This window comes from Petromyzon marinus, chromosome 50, assembly GCF_048934315.1.
Source record: "Petromyzon marinus isolate PM22_M1 ecotype Great Lakes invasive population chromosome 50, UKy_Petmar_22M1.pri1.0, whole genome shotgun sequence".
NCBI lineage: Eukaryota > Metazoa > Chordata > Hyperoartia > Petromyzontiformes > Petromyzontidae > Petromyzon > Petromyzon marinus.
The window spans coordinates 12,336,947-12,352,584 of NC_133716.1; the positions used below are offsets into that span (position 1 = coordinate 12,336,947).

Consider the following 15,638-nt stretch of genomic DNA (forward strand, 5'->3'; position numbering starts at 1 on the left):
CCTGCCTATGTCAGCTGTTATTTCCGACTCTCTGTGTCTCTCTCTCTATGCCTCTCTCTTAGATCTCTCATGCTCACATGTCCATTGCATTGCACTCTCATGCCTTTGGATTGCACTCTCATGCTCACATGGCTTTTGGATTGCACTCTCATACTCACAGGCCCTTTGGATTACACCCGTTGAGTTGCACTCCCTCGTCGAGGAGGCAGCTCTCCTCCTATCTTACAGTTACATGCTAATTTATCACATTAACATCATGCTAATCTCTCACATTAACATAGTCACTTCCGTGCCCTCGTCGAGGAGGCCACTCTCCTATCTTACAGTTACATGCTAATTTCTCACATTAACATCACTAGCCCCGGCCACTTCTTTATAACCCTTGGGCTACACCCATTTCAAACCTTTTAAAACAGTCTGCCTCAGCAGCAGACCATTCTTTCCCACCTGATGACGGACGCTTGTGTTGCACCCGAAACGTCGTGATTTATTTTATTTTATACCTACGTGACTTTACCGAAAGAACCACCAGTATGGAAACCTAGTAAACGTAGAAATATAATGCAATACAACACAGAGAGTCGGCTAACATAAGTCAACACCCTACCTGGTTGATTACGTCCTTCCAAATATTGCTAAATTTGAGAGAGAGACAAAACACAGACACGGAGACACATAGACAACCACATAAGCAGAGAGAGATAACACAGAGACACACAGAGAGAGACAGACATAGGCTAACAGAGAAATAACGCCTGTGTCGTGGCCTTAAATATAGAGAGGGGCAGAGAGATGGAGGGGAGAGTAGAGAAATTAGCATGTCAATAAGATATTTGGAGCTTTCGTGACTGCAGGGAATACTAGAGCGACAACACGAGGACACAGAGAGAAAGAAAACACACTTAATCAAACAAACTTAGTAAAATTTTGAAATGTAATGCAATGCAACACAGAGTCGGTCAACACACAATTAACGCATAGCCTGGTTGATTACATTATTCCAAAGATTGTTAAATTAGAAGTTAAGTGTGAAATTTGAGAGAGAGACAAGACACACACACGGAGAAACAAAGACAGACACACAAGTAGAGAGAGCCAACACAGAACCACACAGAGAGGTGGTTCAAACTTGATTTGGAGCTTTCTACGTGACATTTACCGAAAGAACCAAAGAGTAATTCCTGCAGCCACGAAAGCTCCAAATCAAGTTTCTTTATGGATTTTTGGTAAGCCATAAAATCTGAGTGGTCTAGCAGCAGAGGGTTTTAGAGAGAGCCGCTTGGTTGGTTCGATTAAAGATGTCGAATCAGTGATGATCTTGTTGGTTGTCGTAACCAGGCAGTTGGTAGGATCTCTATTTATTTGGGTATAGCTGCCATCATTCAGTAGGTCCTGAATTTTGTTACTGTATGTGGTTTGATCCATGATGACAGTGGCATTGCCCTTGTCGGCTGAGAGGATGACGATGTCATAGCTCTTTTTTAGTTGAGCAAGCTCAAAGCGATCATCCTTGCTGATGTTGCTAATAGGTTTCTTAGCGTTTTTGAGGATTGCAGCAATTTCCGATCTCGCCACGTCTGCAGGAATGTATCCCAAACCTTTAAGGGCTACGTCGATCTGGGCAATGATATTATCAACTGGGATGCGTTTAGGGGTGACTGCAAAATTCAACCCTTTAGCTCGTACCGATTTTAGGCTGTCGGAAATTGGGCTGTTACTCTGATTGATAACAATCTTATCAAAGTGTAACTTTTTAATGTGTGGATCTGACTTCTTCCTAGACAGGAGGCTGAAATTGGAGGTCAGGTTCTCTTTGCATTTAGTTGACATTGAGGCGGCTGAAGAGGCTGTCATGTTATCTACATGGTCCCAATCAGATGTAGACATTTTTTTCTTTCAATGCTAAGTGTGATTGCAAGAGAGTCTTGTCTAAATTGTCTAGTTCAAATCGGAACAATCTTATTCTCTCTGAGACCAGGGCTAGGCCGGCACTGAACAAAATCCGTTTAGCATTAGGAGAAGTGACAGCAGCAGATGTGAGTGTAAAGGCGATCGGTATTATCTTGGTGTCGCGGCATCTCTTCAGAAAAGTGAGCGACTCGATCAGATGAGCCTTCTTGTCTCGAAGTCCGTTAAAAGATCTAATAGTTGTGTGGAAACCCTCCCCATCGAGGCAGTAAAATCTTCACTTAATGCTGTCGTAACTGCAGGAATTCATACTCTTTCGGTCTTTCTGTAAAGTCACGTAGATCGAAAAATAAATAAATAAAAATCACGATGTTTCAATCGCAACACAAGCAAGCATCTTCAGGTGAAAAAATACAGCGAGAGAGCTGCTGAAACATGTTATATAGACCTGAGATGGGTGCAGCCCAAGGGTAAGTGGGCGGGGTTAGAGATGGTATTTTGCATGTAAATGTAAGATCGGAGGGCACCCTGAGGCTGTGAAGGTAGCCAATGCCACTGTCATCATGGATAAAACCACATACAGTAACAAAATTCAGGACCCTACTGAAATGATGGCAGCTATACCAAAATCAATAGAGATCCTACCAACTGCCTGGTTACGAAAACCAACAATATCATCACTGATTCGACATCTTTAATCGAAACAACCAAGTGGCTCTCTCTAAAACCCTCTGCTGCTAGACCACCCATATTTTATGGCTTTCCAAAAATCCATAAAGAAGGTACACCACTCCGTCCTATCGTCTCCACCATTGACTCACCCACCTACAAACTGGCCCGATTTCTGTCTGAGACCTTGCTTCCATTCACTGGCAAGACCACCTCAGCTGTACTTAATTCACCTCACTTGGTATCACCAATTAAAGACATTTCACTATCTCCAGGTGATTTGCTTATCAGTTTCTATGCATATTCTTAGTTTTTTCGGTAAAGTCACGTTGAAGAGAAACAACAAAATAACAAAATATATATAAAACAATAAAAAATTCTCACGACGTTTCGACCATAACTCAAACGGTCATCATCAGGTGTGTCGGTTTGCATAAATTTATTTTTAAAACGGCATATTTATTTATTTATTTTTAAAAAACGTTTGCGTCACGCGCAGCGATTGGCAGTTTGCCCAGGACTAGTCCATCTATTTTTTGAAAAGAGGAGGGGGGAGACGAATTTTTTTTTTTTATAATGTATGCTGTCTGAAAGCCACTGTAAGCGTGAACAATCAATCAAGAACTGAAATGATTTATCAAATCTTTCCAATGATTGCTAAGATAGAATCCATCTTCTCGGTTGAAATTGTCTCTGTGTTTGTATATGTGGATAGCCTCATGAACGAATCTCTCATGGAAGCCAGATGGCTTACAAAGAACCTCCGTCTTGGAAAAGTCAATGGCATGTGAGCCTACTGAATTAGAACAATGATCTGCTACGGCCGAGGTGTTGGTCCTACCGTGTTTAAGGTCTGCTTTATGTTCACGAATGCGGTCCGAGATATGGCGTTTGGTTTCTCCAATGTAACTACTACCACAGAGGCAACTTAGTTTGTAGACACCAGGGTATTGTATGTCCGGAATCACATCTTTTACAGACGGAACCAGATCACGGATTTTATGTAATGTGTTGAAACGGACCTGGATCTTGTGTTTATTCAAGATTTTGGAGATCTTTTTTGTGATCCCAGCAATGTAGGGTAAAGTGATGGTTTTGAAAGGCTCCTCAAGAGGGTTCTTCTTCATGGTTTGAGTGATAGCTTTGCGGATTGTATAGTCGGAGTAACCATTAGCCCTAAGAGCTTGGTGTACGTGCTTGAGTTCACTGCTTATGTGTTCCTGGTCGGATATGCATTGGGCTCTATGATACAGAGTCTTGATGAGAGAACTGCCAATCGCTGCGCGTGACGCAAACGTTTTTTATAAAGAAATAAATAAATATGCCGTTTTAAAAATACATTTATGCAAACCGACACACCTGATGATGACCGTTTGAGTTATGGTCGAAACGTCGTGAGAATTTTTTATTGTTTTATATATATTTTGTTATTTTGTTGTTTCTCTTCAACGTGACTTTACCGAAAAAACTAAGAATATGAATTACTGCAGTCACGAAAGCTTTAAATCAAAATTTAGTTTCTATGCAGTTTCTTTGTTTACCAAAGTTCATGTGCCTGACACCATTGCAATCATTAAAGATTTGGTCTAACAAGGACATAATGCTGATGTACTGGCCCTGGTGAGACACTGCCTTACCAACACTTACTTCACCTGGAATGGTACATTCTACAAACAAAATGAGGGTACCCCAATGAGTTCTCCCTTGTCGCCAGTGGTAGCGAATGTTTTCATAGAGCAATTTGAGACAGATGCCATCCAGACATCCACCCTACGTCCTTCCTTGTGGAAGATATACGTAGATGACACGTTCGCCATCTGGCCACATGGCCTGCCAGCACTGAACCAATTTCTCAACCACATCAATTCCATACACCCACTCTGTCTACAGGAAAGCCACCCACACAGATGCCTATCTAAAGCCTGACTCCCACTACCATCCAGCCCAGAAGAATTTACTCATAAAAACTCTACACCTTAGGGCTCGTTGCATTTCCGACCATCACCACCGAGACAGTGAACTGGAGCACGTACACCAAGCCCTCAAGATGAATGAATATTCGACCTGCACAATCTGTAAAGCTGTCACCCCAACCGTTAAAAGAGAACCATCTGAGGACCCAATCAAAACCATTACCTTGCCATACATAGCAGGGGTCACCAAAATATTTCCAAAATCATGACCAAACACAAGATCCAGGTTCTTCTCGATTATATGGTACAAGTCAAAGTCTAGTAGCAGAGGCCATGTTGCTTTTGTGAGCTACTTGGCGGTGAGGAATTAAAGTCGCTTGCACTCCACACGAGTGAGAGTAATGGTGACAATCGAGGGCATCTTGACATAAAAGTTTGCACTGTAGGTAAAGGCGTCTTACGTGCGAGTATGTCTGTGTCTTCGCAATGCCCTTGCCAGCTGATACACCCCGTGTAAACGAGATATCCCATCTCAAGGCGCTACGTGGCCACGGGAGTTGAATCAATGCAAGTCGACGAGAGTCACGGGGCACGGTCCATACAACGTCGACAAAAGCTGGGAGCGGTGGCCTGGCGGCAATCCCCCCCACCCCTCATCTTCACCACTCACAACCTCACAACCGCCCCAGCCATGGCCACCTCGTCAACCCGGCCCTGCCCGTCTAGACTCCCCGCGTGGCACGAACGCCCAGTGGAATTATTTACGGCGGCCTGCTGGAGCAGGGCGAGATAAATCAGCTTGGCGAGCACGGGGACAACAGTCCGGGACTACACTCGCGGGCTCCAATTAAGAGCTGGGGACGCATCGGAGGCGCGCACTGCTGTAACGAGGGGGAGGTTGCTGGATAACGATACCTCTATTAGGACACGAAGGGCAATACAGAACTAGGTCGTCCTGCCCACGAGCCGCTGGTGCCGCCATAAATCAATCTCCTCCTCCGAGCGCGCCCTTTTAATTGCCCGACAAACACAGCTGCGCGCGCGTGCCCGTGACTCGCGCGTCTCCTTCGCGGGTCACGAAACCCGTGACCAGTCACCCACGGGAGGTGCGACTTCCATTCCACATTCCGGGCTCACCTTCTCCTCGTCCACGTGCACGCGCCTGATCTCGCGAGATGTCGCAAGCCAAGAAGAACTCAGCCTGGATAATGATGATCTGATTAAATAAGAACGCGCTGCCTAAACCAGGAGCTCGAGGCGCCTGCGGGGCAGTGTTGTCAGCAGAGGGCAGTGCAGAACAACCCCACTGTCTCGCTTCACAGCAAGCTCTCTGCGTTCGATTCCCGACTCGGGCGCTTCTCTGTGTGGAGTCTATATGATCCTCCCTACCCACCCTGTTCTGCGTGGTTTCCTCCAGGTTCTCTACCATAGCTATACAACCCACAAACAATGTAATGGGCACTGGCCAAACATCCCAATGCTGAGCAATTACCTGCAAATTACTCAACTAGAATTACACAGCAGCAGCATCGCCCCGACTCTGTAAATTAAAACTTAAAACTATTTTTTTTATTTTATTTGACCAGTTAAGGCCCACTGAGTTATACAGTTTTTTCAGAAGCGACCTGATCACAAATAATAGCTCAACAAAGTGTCTTATCGAGTGGAAATTTATAGCAGCCACATACTCTAAATGCATGTTCATAAATGTGGAGGGGAAAACCGGAGGACCCAGAGAAAAATCCACGCAGCCACGAGACACGCGAACTCCAAATATATAGCAGGCATCAGGGTCGGGATCAAACCCACGACCTCCTGTATACTAGGCGAGGCAATTAACATCTCGCCACCGCGGCGCCCCTAACTTGGCAGGACCCTCCTAAAAAAGAAGTCATCCAAGATTCAGCTGGGAGTTTCGTGGGTGAACAAGCGGAGCAAACGACAACACTCTCAAGAGTTGAGTTCCGAGTGAAGTCGTCCACGCGGAGGGACCGGCCAGGGGAAGGCCCTCAGTTGGCCCGCGGCAGAGCGCCGCGTCACCTAAAGTGTGGGGGGGCATTTCGGGTTCCCAGCCACCAACCCCCCCAGGGTGGTGCCCCAAACGGGCGCGTTAGCGCGGGGAGACTCGACACAAATTGAACAATCGGGTGCTGCGGAAAAAAAACACTTCCTCAAGGCACTCAAGAGGCGGGGGAAAAACATTCCGGACGACGCCTCCCCCCCCCTGCTGTTTGTGCAATTAACCATTTACTAAATAGTGCTGCGCTAGCCTGCACTTAATAACCCTATCGCGGGCCTCTCCTTCCCACAGAGACGCGAGGAGGCAGTTTTCCTGGGAAAATAATCAACTTTAATTCCTAAGCAGCGCGTGATTCTTTTGTATTTATTTATTTTGTAAGCGATAGTGAACTTCTCATCAAACCACTCTCGCCGGGGGGCAGGGGAGGGGAGTGGGGGTGTTGCACACTTTGGTTAAGGTGTTCTCTTCTTGGATCGTCTCGGCACGCACGCACCATCTGAAGAAGGCAACAACAGCGCCCCACTGCAGGTGCGCTAGTGGGGAGGACCCCACAAGATACCGAAGCGTTCATCTGAAAAATACTTGCGTGCGGTTAAATAGCAGACGTGCGCGCTTCGGATCATTCGTACAATGCACAGCAGCATGTACATAATTCGTCATCATCAGGCACGGTCAATCCACTGTTGGATTAAGGCCTCCCCGAGCCCCGTCACTTCTCACGGTCCTGCGCTGTAATAATCCACGTTCTGTGCGTGAGAATGGCGGAGGGTAGACGGTGGGGTAGGGTGAGCCAGGTGATGGCACAAAGGGCGAACACCAAGTCTGTAGCGTTACCAACAAGAGCAGCGCAGACCCACAAGTCAGCAGCACCTGGCCCACGATGAGTATGGACTCAATGGAAGAGCACAGGAATCAACACACGGAACGCACGACCATGGTCCCCTAAACACATTTTTTTATTTCAACGGTGACATCAACGTTAATTTCCATACTCACAACGTAAACTAATGAATGGATGAGTGAACGTGGAACCCAGATACTTCAGACATCGCGTTTACAACTGCAGTTGCATAGAAGTGTTGTCTGCGGTGGAAACAACACGAGTGATGCCGAAACTGCTCACGACATCGAAAGTTCAACAGTGGAATAAAAATGAAAAAAAAACCCAAAGCTCCAAGTGGGGAATTAAAATGACTCAAAAGGGGCATGGGGACCTTAATAAAAACGGCTTTAGCAGTTGCATTATTTACAGCCGCCGGTAACCGCGTGCGTCGTCAAACGCTCCCTCAGTCAGCATCGCGAAGAGTCAAGTCGCCACACTTTAAAAGATCTTTGGGATGAGAATAGGTTTTCCCTTTTAATCTGTGAACAGAACAGGTGTCAAGATGTTAAAACACCAAACTGAAACACCAAAAGTTTGTCGTCCTCTGGTCTAACACCATTTGAGACTACGCTCAAAAGAAAGCTGTCTCTGGTGTGGACCAATCGGTTTCAAAGACAATGCATATATTATCAGTATGTTTTTTGTTTGCATTCTGACCACAAGTATTGTGGTTAATGCATACATGATTCCTTCTAAAAGGTTTCAGTTTGGTGGTTTAACACCTTAACACCTGTTTTATTGCCAGAAAAAATGGGAAGCCCTAAAAAGGGGAAACAATATTTTCATATTTTGGTACTGGCAAAGGAGGTCCCATGATGTAGCTCTTTGGGAGTTTGTCTTATATTCAATTGTTGCTCTGTCAAAGGCAATTCCAATATTGTATTCGTCGTTCACCCCCCGTAAATGGTCTGAGCAGCGCGCCTGGCGGTGGTTCGCTGCTACGGCTGGCGACGGGCCGCTGCCAAGATCCCGGTGGCTCGCCCGGGGTAACGGAACCCCCCGCCGTCCGATGCTGAGCTGTGGGTGAGGGGCCCCTTGCTGGGGAAGCAACGCGTATCTCGTCAGCGCGAAAGGACGACGCAGACGCGGCCACGCCCCCAGCGAGTCAGTCCAACGCCTCCGCGAGCGACACGTGTCTTTTAGAGTTGCCTTTTTATGTTTTAGTTATTTTGTCCTCCTTAACACGGAGTAGGCTTTCGCAACCAATACCGTCCAAAGCAGATGGGGTTTTTTTTAGGCTAGATTGCATACATATAAATGCGTCGTTGAATCTGCCACCACCAGTACTCGAATTGTAAATATTGTGGGTTTACTCTCCAATACGCCCGTGTTCTGAACTAGTAACCAATTGGCATGTTTCATACTCTATGGTTCTTTCGGTAGTCACGTAGGTATGAAAAAAAATACGTTTCGATTGCAACACACGCAATCATCATCAGGTGTAAAAACCACAGCAACAATTTTTTTTGCTGAAGTGGTTTTCCCACCTGATGATGATTACTTGTGTTGCAATCGAAACGTCGTGATTTATTTTATTTTATATCTACGTGACTTTACCGAAAGAACCAAAGAGTATGGATTCCTGCAGTCACGAAAGCTTCAAATCAAGATTGGCATGTTTCACTTACGTGCCAACCCTTACTAATTTGGCTGTGTCGGTTGGTGGAAGGTTTAACAACACATTTACATTAAAGCGATCAAACCCCAAAAAAACACTACTGTCGTCCTTCCCCCGCACCTCCGATTAGCACGGTTGGCTACTTACGGTGTGACAGAAGTTCAACATACATACGTGCGTACATACAAGTGCAGAACACGGCGCGCCTGAAACCCCGAGCCTGTGACCGCCGGTGACTCTTGCAGTTGCGATGTACCCTGTTTGGGAGCACCCTCCCCTTTCATCACTCGCTCTCTCATTGCATCGTCCCATCCCTTAGCTCCCATTCTCAACATTAGTTGCGCACAATCAGTCGCTGCTCATTGCCGAGCAGACGGCCCTGTCCAATGTTATTAGCTTCTCCTAATGGTGGGTTAATGCTTTTGCTTTCGACACAATGAAGATAACCCCCGATGACTTCATGTTTTCAAGACACTCATGTTTCCACAGATAACGTTACATTTAAATATACATCGTCTCCCTTGTTCTGCCACACAGATAATTAAAACGCACGTGAAATGGAAACGCTGGTAAATATTAACCTCTGCTAAAGGTCGCGCTATTGCCCATTACCGCTGTAACGTGGGAATATTGAAACGCTTGCATGTGGAAACCAGCAGCGTAATTGTTTGTATCAATATTTACACTCGGTTTGTGTGGTTTCCACATCGTAACGTACATCGCGTTTAATGTTACTGGTGACCCCAACCCTATAATCCATCCACATCATATCAGTACGTCTACGTCATCTTAAGATGCTTGTCGGCCAAATCCGTGTGTGTTATTTCCTTGGAGCTTATTTCTCCGTCTCCTCAAACTCAAGTGTTCACCCGAATGCTTGTTCAACCGCGCGCACGGAGGAAACTAAAAATCTCATCGGAGCAACAGAGGCTACCCGGAGCCGAGACCCTTCATCCCTCGGGGCCTGAGGCGACGCGACGGGCGATCGATCGGGGTGGGGGGAGCGCGACGGCTAAAAGGGGAACGTGACTCGGGACAGGAACACGATGCGCGCGGCAAGCCTCAAACCATCATCACGCCAACTCCGCTCATCCTCGCAGCACCAGCGGCTTTTGGCGAGACATCGAACAAGGACGGTCGACGCATCGCGCGCGGATGCGCTTCTGCGGCCGTCTGGAACGCTCTTCCTTCCCATGTTAGGAAGCCATTGGAGCTTTGCACTTTTATATCATCTATGTTGAAAACTAATTTCTTTAAAAATGCTTTTAATGTTTAGTTTCTCATTCTTCCCCTGCACCTCCTATTAGCACGATTGGCTATGTACGGTGCGAAAGAAGTTCAACATACATACATACAAGCCGAGTGAAACGCAGAGCTGTGCGGACAACGCGCACCGCAGTCCCAGCAGCGCAACGCAGCACGTCCAACAGCGACTGCAAGCACCACTCAACGTCAGTTCGTGTGGCGCTTCTGAACGACAGAAATTCACTTTCATCATTTTCCTTTCCGTGAACTTGCAATGATCCGAGCGGCCAATAAAAACGGCACGCAAGCACAAGGCAAACCGTTTGGTTTTGCGACGCGATTCCTGCTTGCGACAAGGCATTGGTTAGAAATCATAAAAGACTGAGGACGTGAAAGCGGTTGCGGACACTTATGTTTGCTTTAAGCCCCGTCCGCGTGCGTCAAGCAACAGCGTGCACGTAGAGCGACCGTTGAGGTTACGAGTTATAATATTGCCAGGCGTGGTGACGGTGGTGGTCGTCGTCTGCGATCCAGCGCCACGGAGGAAGGATCGTGGATGAGGTGCAGACCTAACCACCGAGCGTGCGCACGAGAACCCGGCTACCAGGGAAACAAGGTGCCGCCCGTGCGAAACAGTACAGTAAGTAGGTCCCGCACCGTTATGTGCAAAGTGCCCGTGTTTGCATGCCACAAAGACGAATTATTATCGAGTCTTCACCCCCCCGTTTCCTATGCGTACGTACATTGTCAGTAGACATCCCATACGCAAGCAAAGTGACTGCACGATTCAAAAATAAGGGCAGCGAACCTTCCCCAATCCACGACGGAGGTTTTTTTTGGGTTAGATCACGGTAGATGTGGCGTTACACCCACCACTGCCCGGCACAGCCAATTAGTAAAGTTTGTCACGTAAACAAAACGTGCCAATTAGTTACTACTTCAGCACACTGGCGTGTTGGAGAGTAAACCCACAAACATTGACAATTTGAGTACGACGCTTCGCCGGTAATTACAACCAGCATTAATAGGCGACAGCCAGAATTGTAGAAATCCTCCTGTTTCGGTCTTAAATAGAGGGGTAAATGTGATGTCTTCACTTGTAAGCCGCATTGATATTTGACTTTATCTAACTCAAAAAACCTTCATCATGGATAATATCGGCCGCGAAAGCCTATGTGTTAAAATAACCTTCCCAATGTTTGTGATGTGCAAGTTAATTAGGCTTACGAAGTGAGTGCAAACGATAACGAAACACCACACACAAACACACACGTGCACGCAAATCAAAACATTAACAGAATATGACCCATTCGGGATTATACGGAAGCAATCATCGCTTCCTATGAAAAACTCGCCAGGACCTCCCGGAAAAAGCCACACGAGGCTCAGCGAGGCTTTCCTGGATAGAGGCACGCCCAAATAATAAAGTCTCGACTGAACGCTTGTAACCGAGAACTCTCCTGGTCTCTTGGGCTAAAACGAAACTAAACATTTTTTTTTATTTTTTACCAGGTTAAGGCGCACTGGGCAATGTAGCTCTTTTTCAGAAGCGACCTGTCACAAATGATAGCTCAACGAAGTGGCTTATCACGTGTAAATGTATAGCAGCCAAATACTCTATAAACGCATGTTGATTCCAAATGTGGAGGGAAAAACTGGAGGACCCGGAGAAAAATCCACGCAACCACGGGGAGAACATGCAAACTCCAAATATACAGGCGTCAGGGTCGGGATCGAATCCACAACTTCCTTTATACCAGGCGAGGTAGTTAACACCTCGCCAACCGTGGCTCTCGCCTGGTACAAACAAAACACTCTTGGAATTCGACCGCGAGGAAACGAGAGTGGATCCCCTCCTCTGGAAGCAGGCAACTTGCACCGGCAAAAAAACACACGGCTTGTGTAAAGTGTCTCAACCTCATTACGCCTCAGCTGGGAGCAACATCAAAGTTCAACACTGCCTACCCGCAACAGCGTCTGAACACTGTGAATCTAATGAGCGGATGATGATGACTTGAGTAGCCACTTTAAAAACATGTAATCGATGGTAGATTCTCTTGTAGTAAGATAGGACGACAGACTATCACAGCAATCAGATGGGACACTCCAGAGGAGTTGGCCGATGAATTTTTTGTGGCCAAATCGGTGAGACTGTAATTAATTTCGCGAGATCCTTGAAAGGCGTCACGTTCGCGAGTTACCAACGCCCATTAAAAATATCTTGCTTTCACTGTAAACATTTCTCAAAGAACCCAGAATCACCACTGGACTTCACTCTGCGCTCAGCACGCCCGTTTAACCTTCCCGCACGGAAGGGAATTCTTTTGCAAGGTAGCAGCTCCCTCTTGTCGTTATGGGCAGGCAGTTGAGTCAAGACGATCATGAAGCTCCCTAAACCCGAGCCCCATTTTCACCCCGTGGGAAGCAGTGAAAATTAATTATCATAAGCGTTTATTTACAATTGATAGTGTCCCACTGGAGAACATTGCGCTCAATGCTCAAGGATCCTGTTCAATAATTCTCCCCAGGCAGCTTTCGTCAGCCTGCATCTATTCATGCTGTATACAGCCAGTTACACCGCTCAGCGACAGGACGTTTGCCACTCGTTGAAGAGGTTTGTGGTTTCGAGACCGGCAGGCCACCTTGGTTAATACCGCGGATGAGTTGGTCGTAGACTGCGCTCCGTCTGCTTCCCAGTGGACCCTAAAAGATCCCACGCCATCAGTCACGAGACCGGCCGTTGTGCGCCACTGACGCGGTGCCCTAAATCTGCTGAATTCGAAACATTTTACCCCACAATTACTCAGTTGGGACTACACACGTGGCAATCATCGATCATCGCACCCCCCCCCCCCACTGGCAGATGCTCACTTAAAAGACGAGCCACCTTGAACTTGAACAACTTTTTCGCATCTAGTATCACACAGGGACAAGCTGCCACATTTTAATTATCTGAGATGAGATGTGATGCGAGCTTTCATGTGTTTAGTTTGTTATTCTTCAGCACGGTTGGCTACTTGCGATAGTGCGAAAGAAGTTCAACGTACGTACGCACACACAAGCTGCTTTTCGCGTATACAGCGCTTCAAGATGCCCCGATGTAACAGAGGGCACTCTATCAAAACAAATAATTATGCAAAGTATGTGTGTGCTATAACTTTACCAGTTGCATTAAAATATAGTTGAGAATCACACCTTGAGAACTGTTACCAGGGAGTCTGGTAGTTGTCGTTCATGAGTATGTATGCATGTCGGCATTTGTTTATACATTTTCAGACTGTGCAGTGTATTTCTGTGCTATTTTGTGTTACATTTTTACAGGACTAATTACACAAAAATTGCATTGCCTATTTTTTTTTTACACAAACGGAATGGAACTCAAGATGCAAGCAAATCCAACGTTTAAAATAAAACCAGCTCTAGCAGCCGTCTCTCATTATTCAAACATAACTCTGTACATTGTAGTAAGAATCACCTTCGAGTGATTATCTTGTTACCAGCTTGATGTGATATCTCAGTTTGGATCTCCAGAACGAAGTGAAGACTTCAAACTAATGCCATTAAAGCGTCAGACAAAATGTTTCCGTTTCCACTAGCTATTGCTAAATAAGACGGTACACATCGTGGACATAGCATCTAACGCATGGGGCCCAGGCCAAACCCTGGCTCTTCAATGGAACCTGTGATGATTTGTGTTCCGTGCAATGTGCACACACACCAATGGGGAGTGCAGACAGCAGCAGCAAACTCCCAGTGTTGCGATGCACCGGCAGCGTGGAGATGCTGCTCATCATCAATAAAATAACACTCAAGACGTTCCCAAATGGGTTGTCCCGTGGTGGGGATCCAGGGCCAAGGGTTCACGGCGTGGCTGCATGCCGGCCCTGCGCCCGTCTGCAATCGTGCGTCCGTGATACCTGCGCTCCAGACGGCGTCACGCTTTGTCTGGACGTCTGTGAAAAAAAGAAGCTTCATAGCCCATCGAATTTCTCCAGGATAGAGATTCTGATTCTGCCGTGGTGCATTTAAAAACCAGGCCCTTGCCGAGGAATATGATCAGCTCCAGAGGGACCGATAACTCGTGCCATTTTGCAACGGCACCCCCCCCCACACCGCCCCCACCCCCCCTCAACACACCCCCGTAACGCCATCACGAAAGTCCGACAGGGGGCAGTGGTGCTGCTGCCGTGATTGGGGCGCCCAGCGTGGCCCAGCGTGGCCGGACGGCACGCGGGGTGGTTCCTCCGGATGAGCGCGGCGGGGGGGGGGGGCGCACGTGGCACAGTCCCTACAGTTCCTCGTAGTCCCCGCCACCTGCGGCCGGGTCGCCCCCCGTGGCCGGGTCGCCCCCCAGGAAAGCTTCGAGCGCGTTCAGGTCGCTCCCACCGACACCACCACCAGCACCACCGCCACTGGCACCCGCACCCTTCTTCTTTTTCTTCCTCCTCTTCTCCTTTTCATCGCCACCTCCTCCTCCCCCAACCTCCTCCTTGTCACGCTCCTTCTCCTTGTGCTTCTTGTGTTTGCTCCTCGACTTGTCCGGCCGCTCCTCCTCCTGGCGCACATGGCGGGGGGGGGGACACAGTGCCCGTTGGGACGAGCGCGTTGTATGCGAGGCAATCTGCTTGATCCTATAGGCTGTGTGGGCCCCATAGATCTCGGTGCACAACACAGCAGACTACTGGAGCAGCAATGGCCAAAAATATAAAAGGCTGAGGTTACGCGGGTTAATGCAGAGGTTATGTGACTCCTTTAGACTCCAGGGCGAATGCCTGACTGAGCAGCTGAATGCGTGATTGTTTTATTCAGTTTTCTGGTGGTTATTAACTGGGTTCATGAGTCAAGAATGAACCTTCTGATCGCAATCTAATTCACAATTTTTCATGGTGGTGAGAGGCTTCATTACAAATGCTATAAACGCCAATGCAAATCCCAACATAACCAAAACAGGAATCGCTTTGGAGGCAGGGTTAAGGATCATGCAGAGATCATTAGGGCGCCGTGGTGGCGAGATGTCAATTCCCCCGCCTGGTATACAGGAGATCATGGATTCAAGCCCGACCCTGACGCCTATATATTTGGATTTTGCATGCTCTCCCCGTGGTCGTGTGCATTTTTCTCAGGGTCCTCCCGGTTTTCCCTCCACATTTAGAAACATGCGTTTAGAGTATTTAACTGCTATAAATTTCCATATTATAAGCCGCAAAGTTGAGCTATCATTTGTGGCCAGGTCGCTTCTGAAAAAGAGCTATGTAGCTCAGTGGGCCTTACTTGATAAATAAAAAATAGTTTAGTCTTAATTTAGCTTGTGTGTGGTCAGCTATACGTCCAATCTGCAGGGCTGCAAGCTGATCTAACCAAACCTGTGGCTATAAGAAGACC

The 15,638-nt window shown here is 47.2% G+C and overlaps 1 protein-coding gene across 2 annotated transcripts in view; it reads right to left on the reverse strand.

Annotated features, from left to right (window-relative positions):
* Positions 1–7,443: 7,443 nt before the first annotated feature.
* RABL6 (RAB, member RAS oncogene family like 6) overlaps positions 7,444–15,638 on the reverse strand; it is a 48,219-nt gene continuing 40,024 nt past the window's right edge. For both annotated transcript variants that reach the window (XM_032973335.2, XM_032973334.2), the window contains exon 17: positions 7,444–14,811. In XM_032973335.2, the coding sequence (XP_032829226.2) occupies positions 14,545–14,811 (267 nt within the window). In that variant the 3' untranslated portion in view covers positions 7,444–14,544. The remainder of the gene's footprint in view (positions 14,812–15,638) is intronic.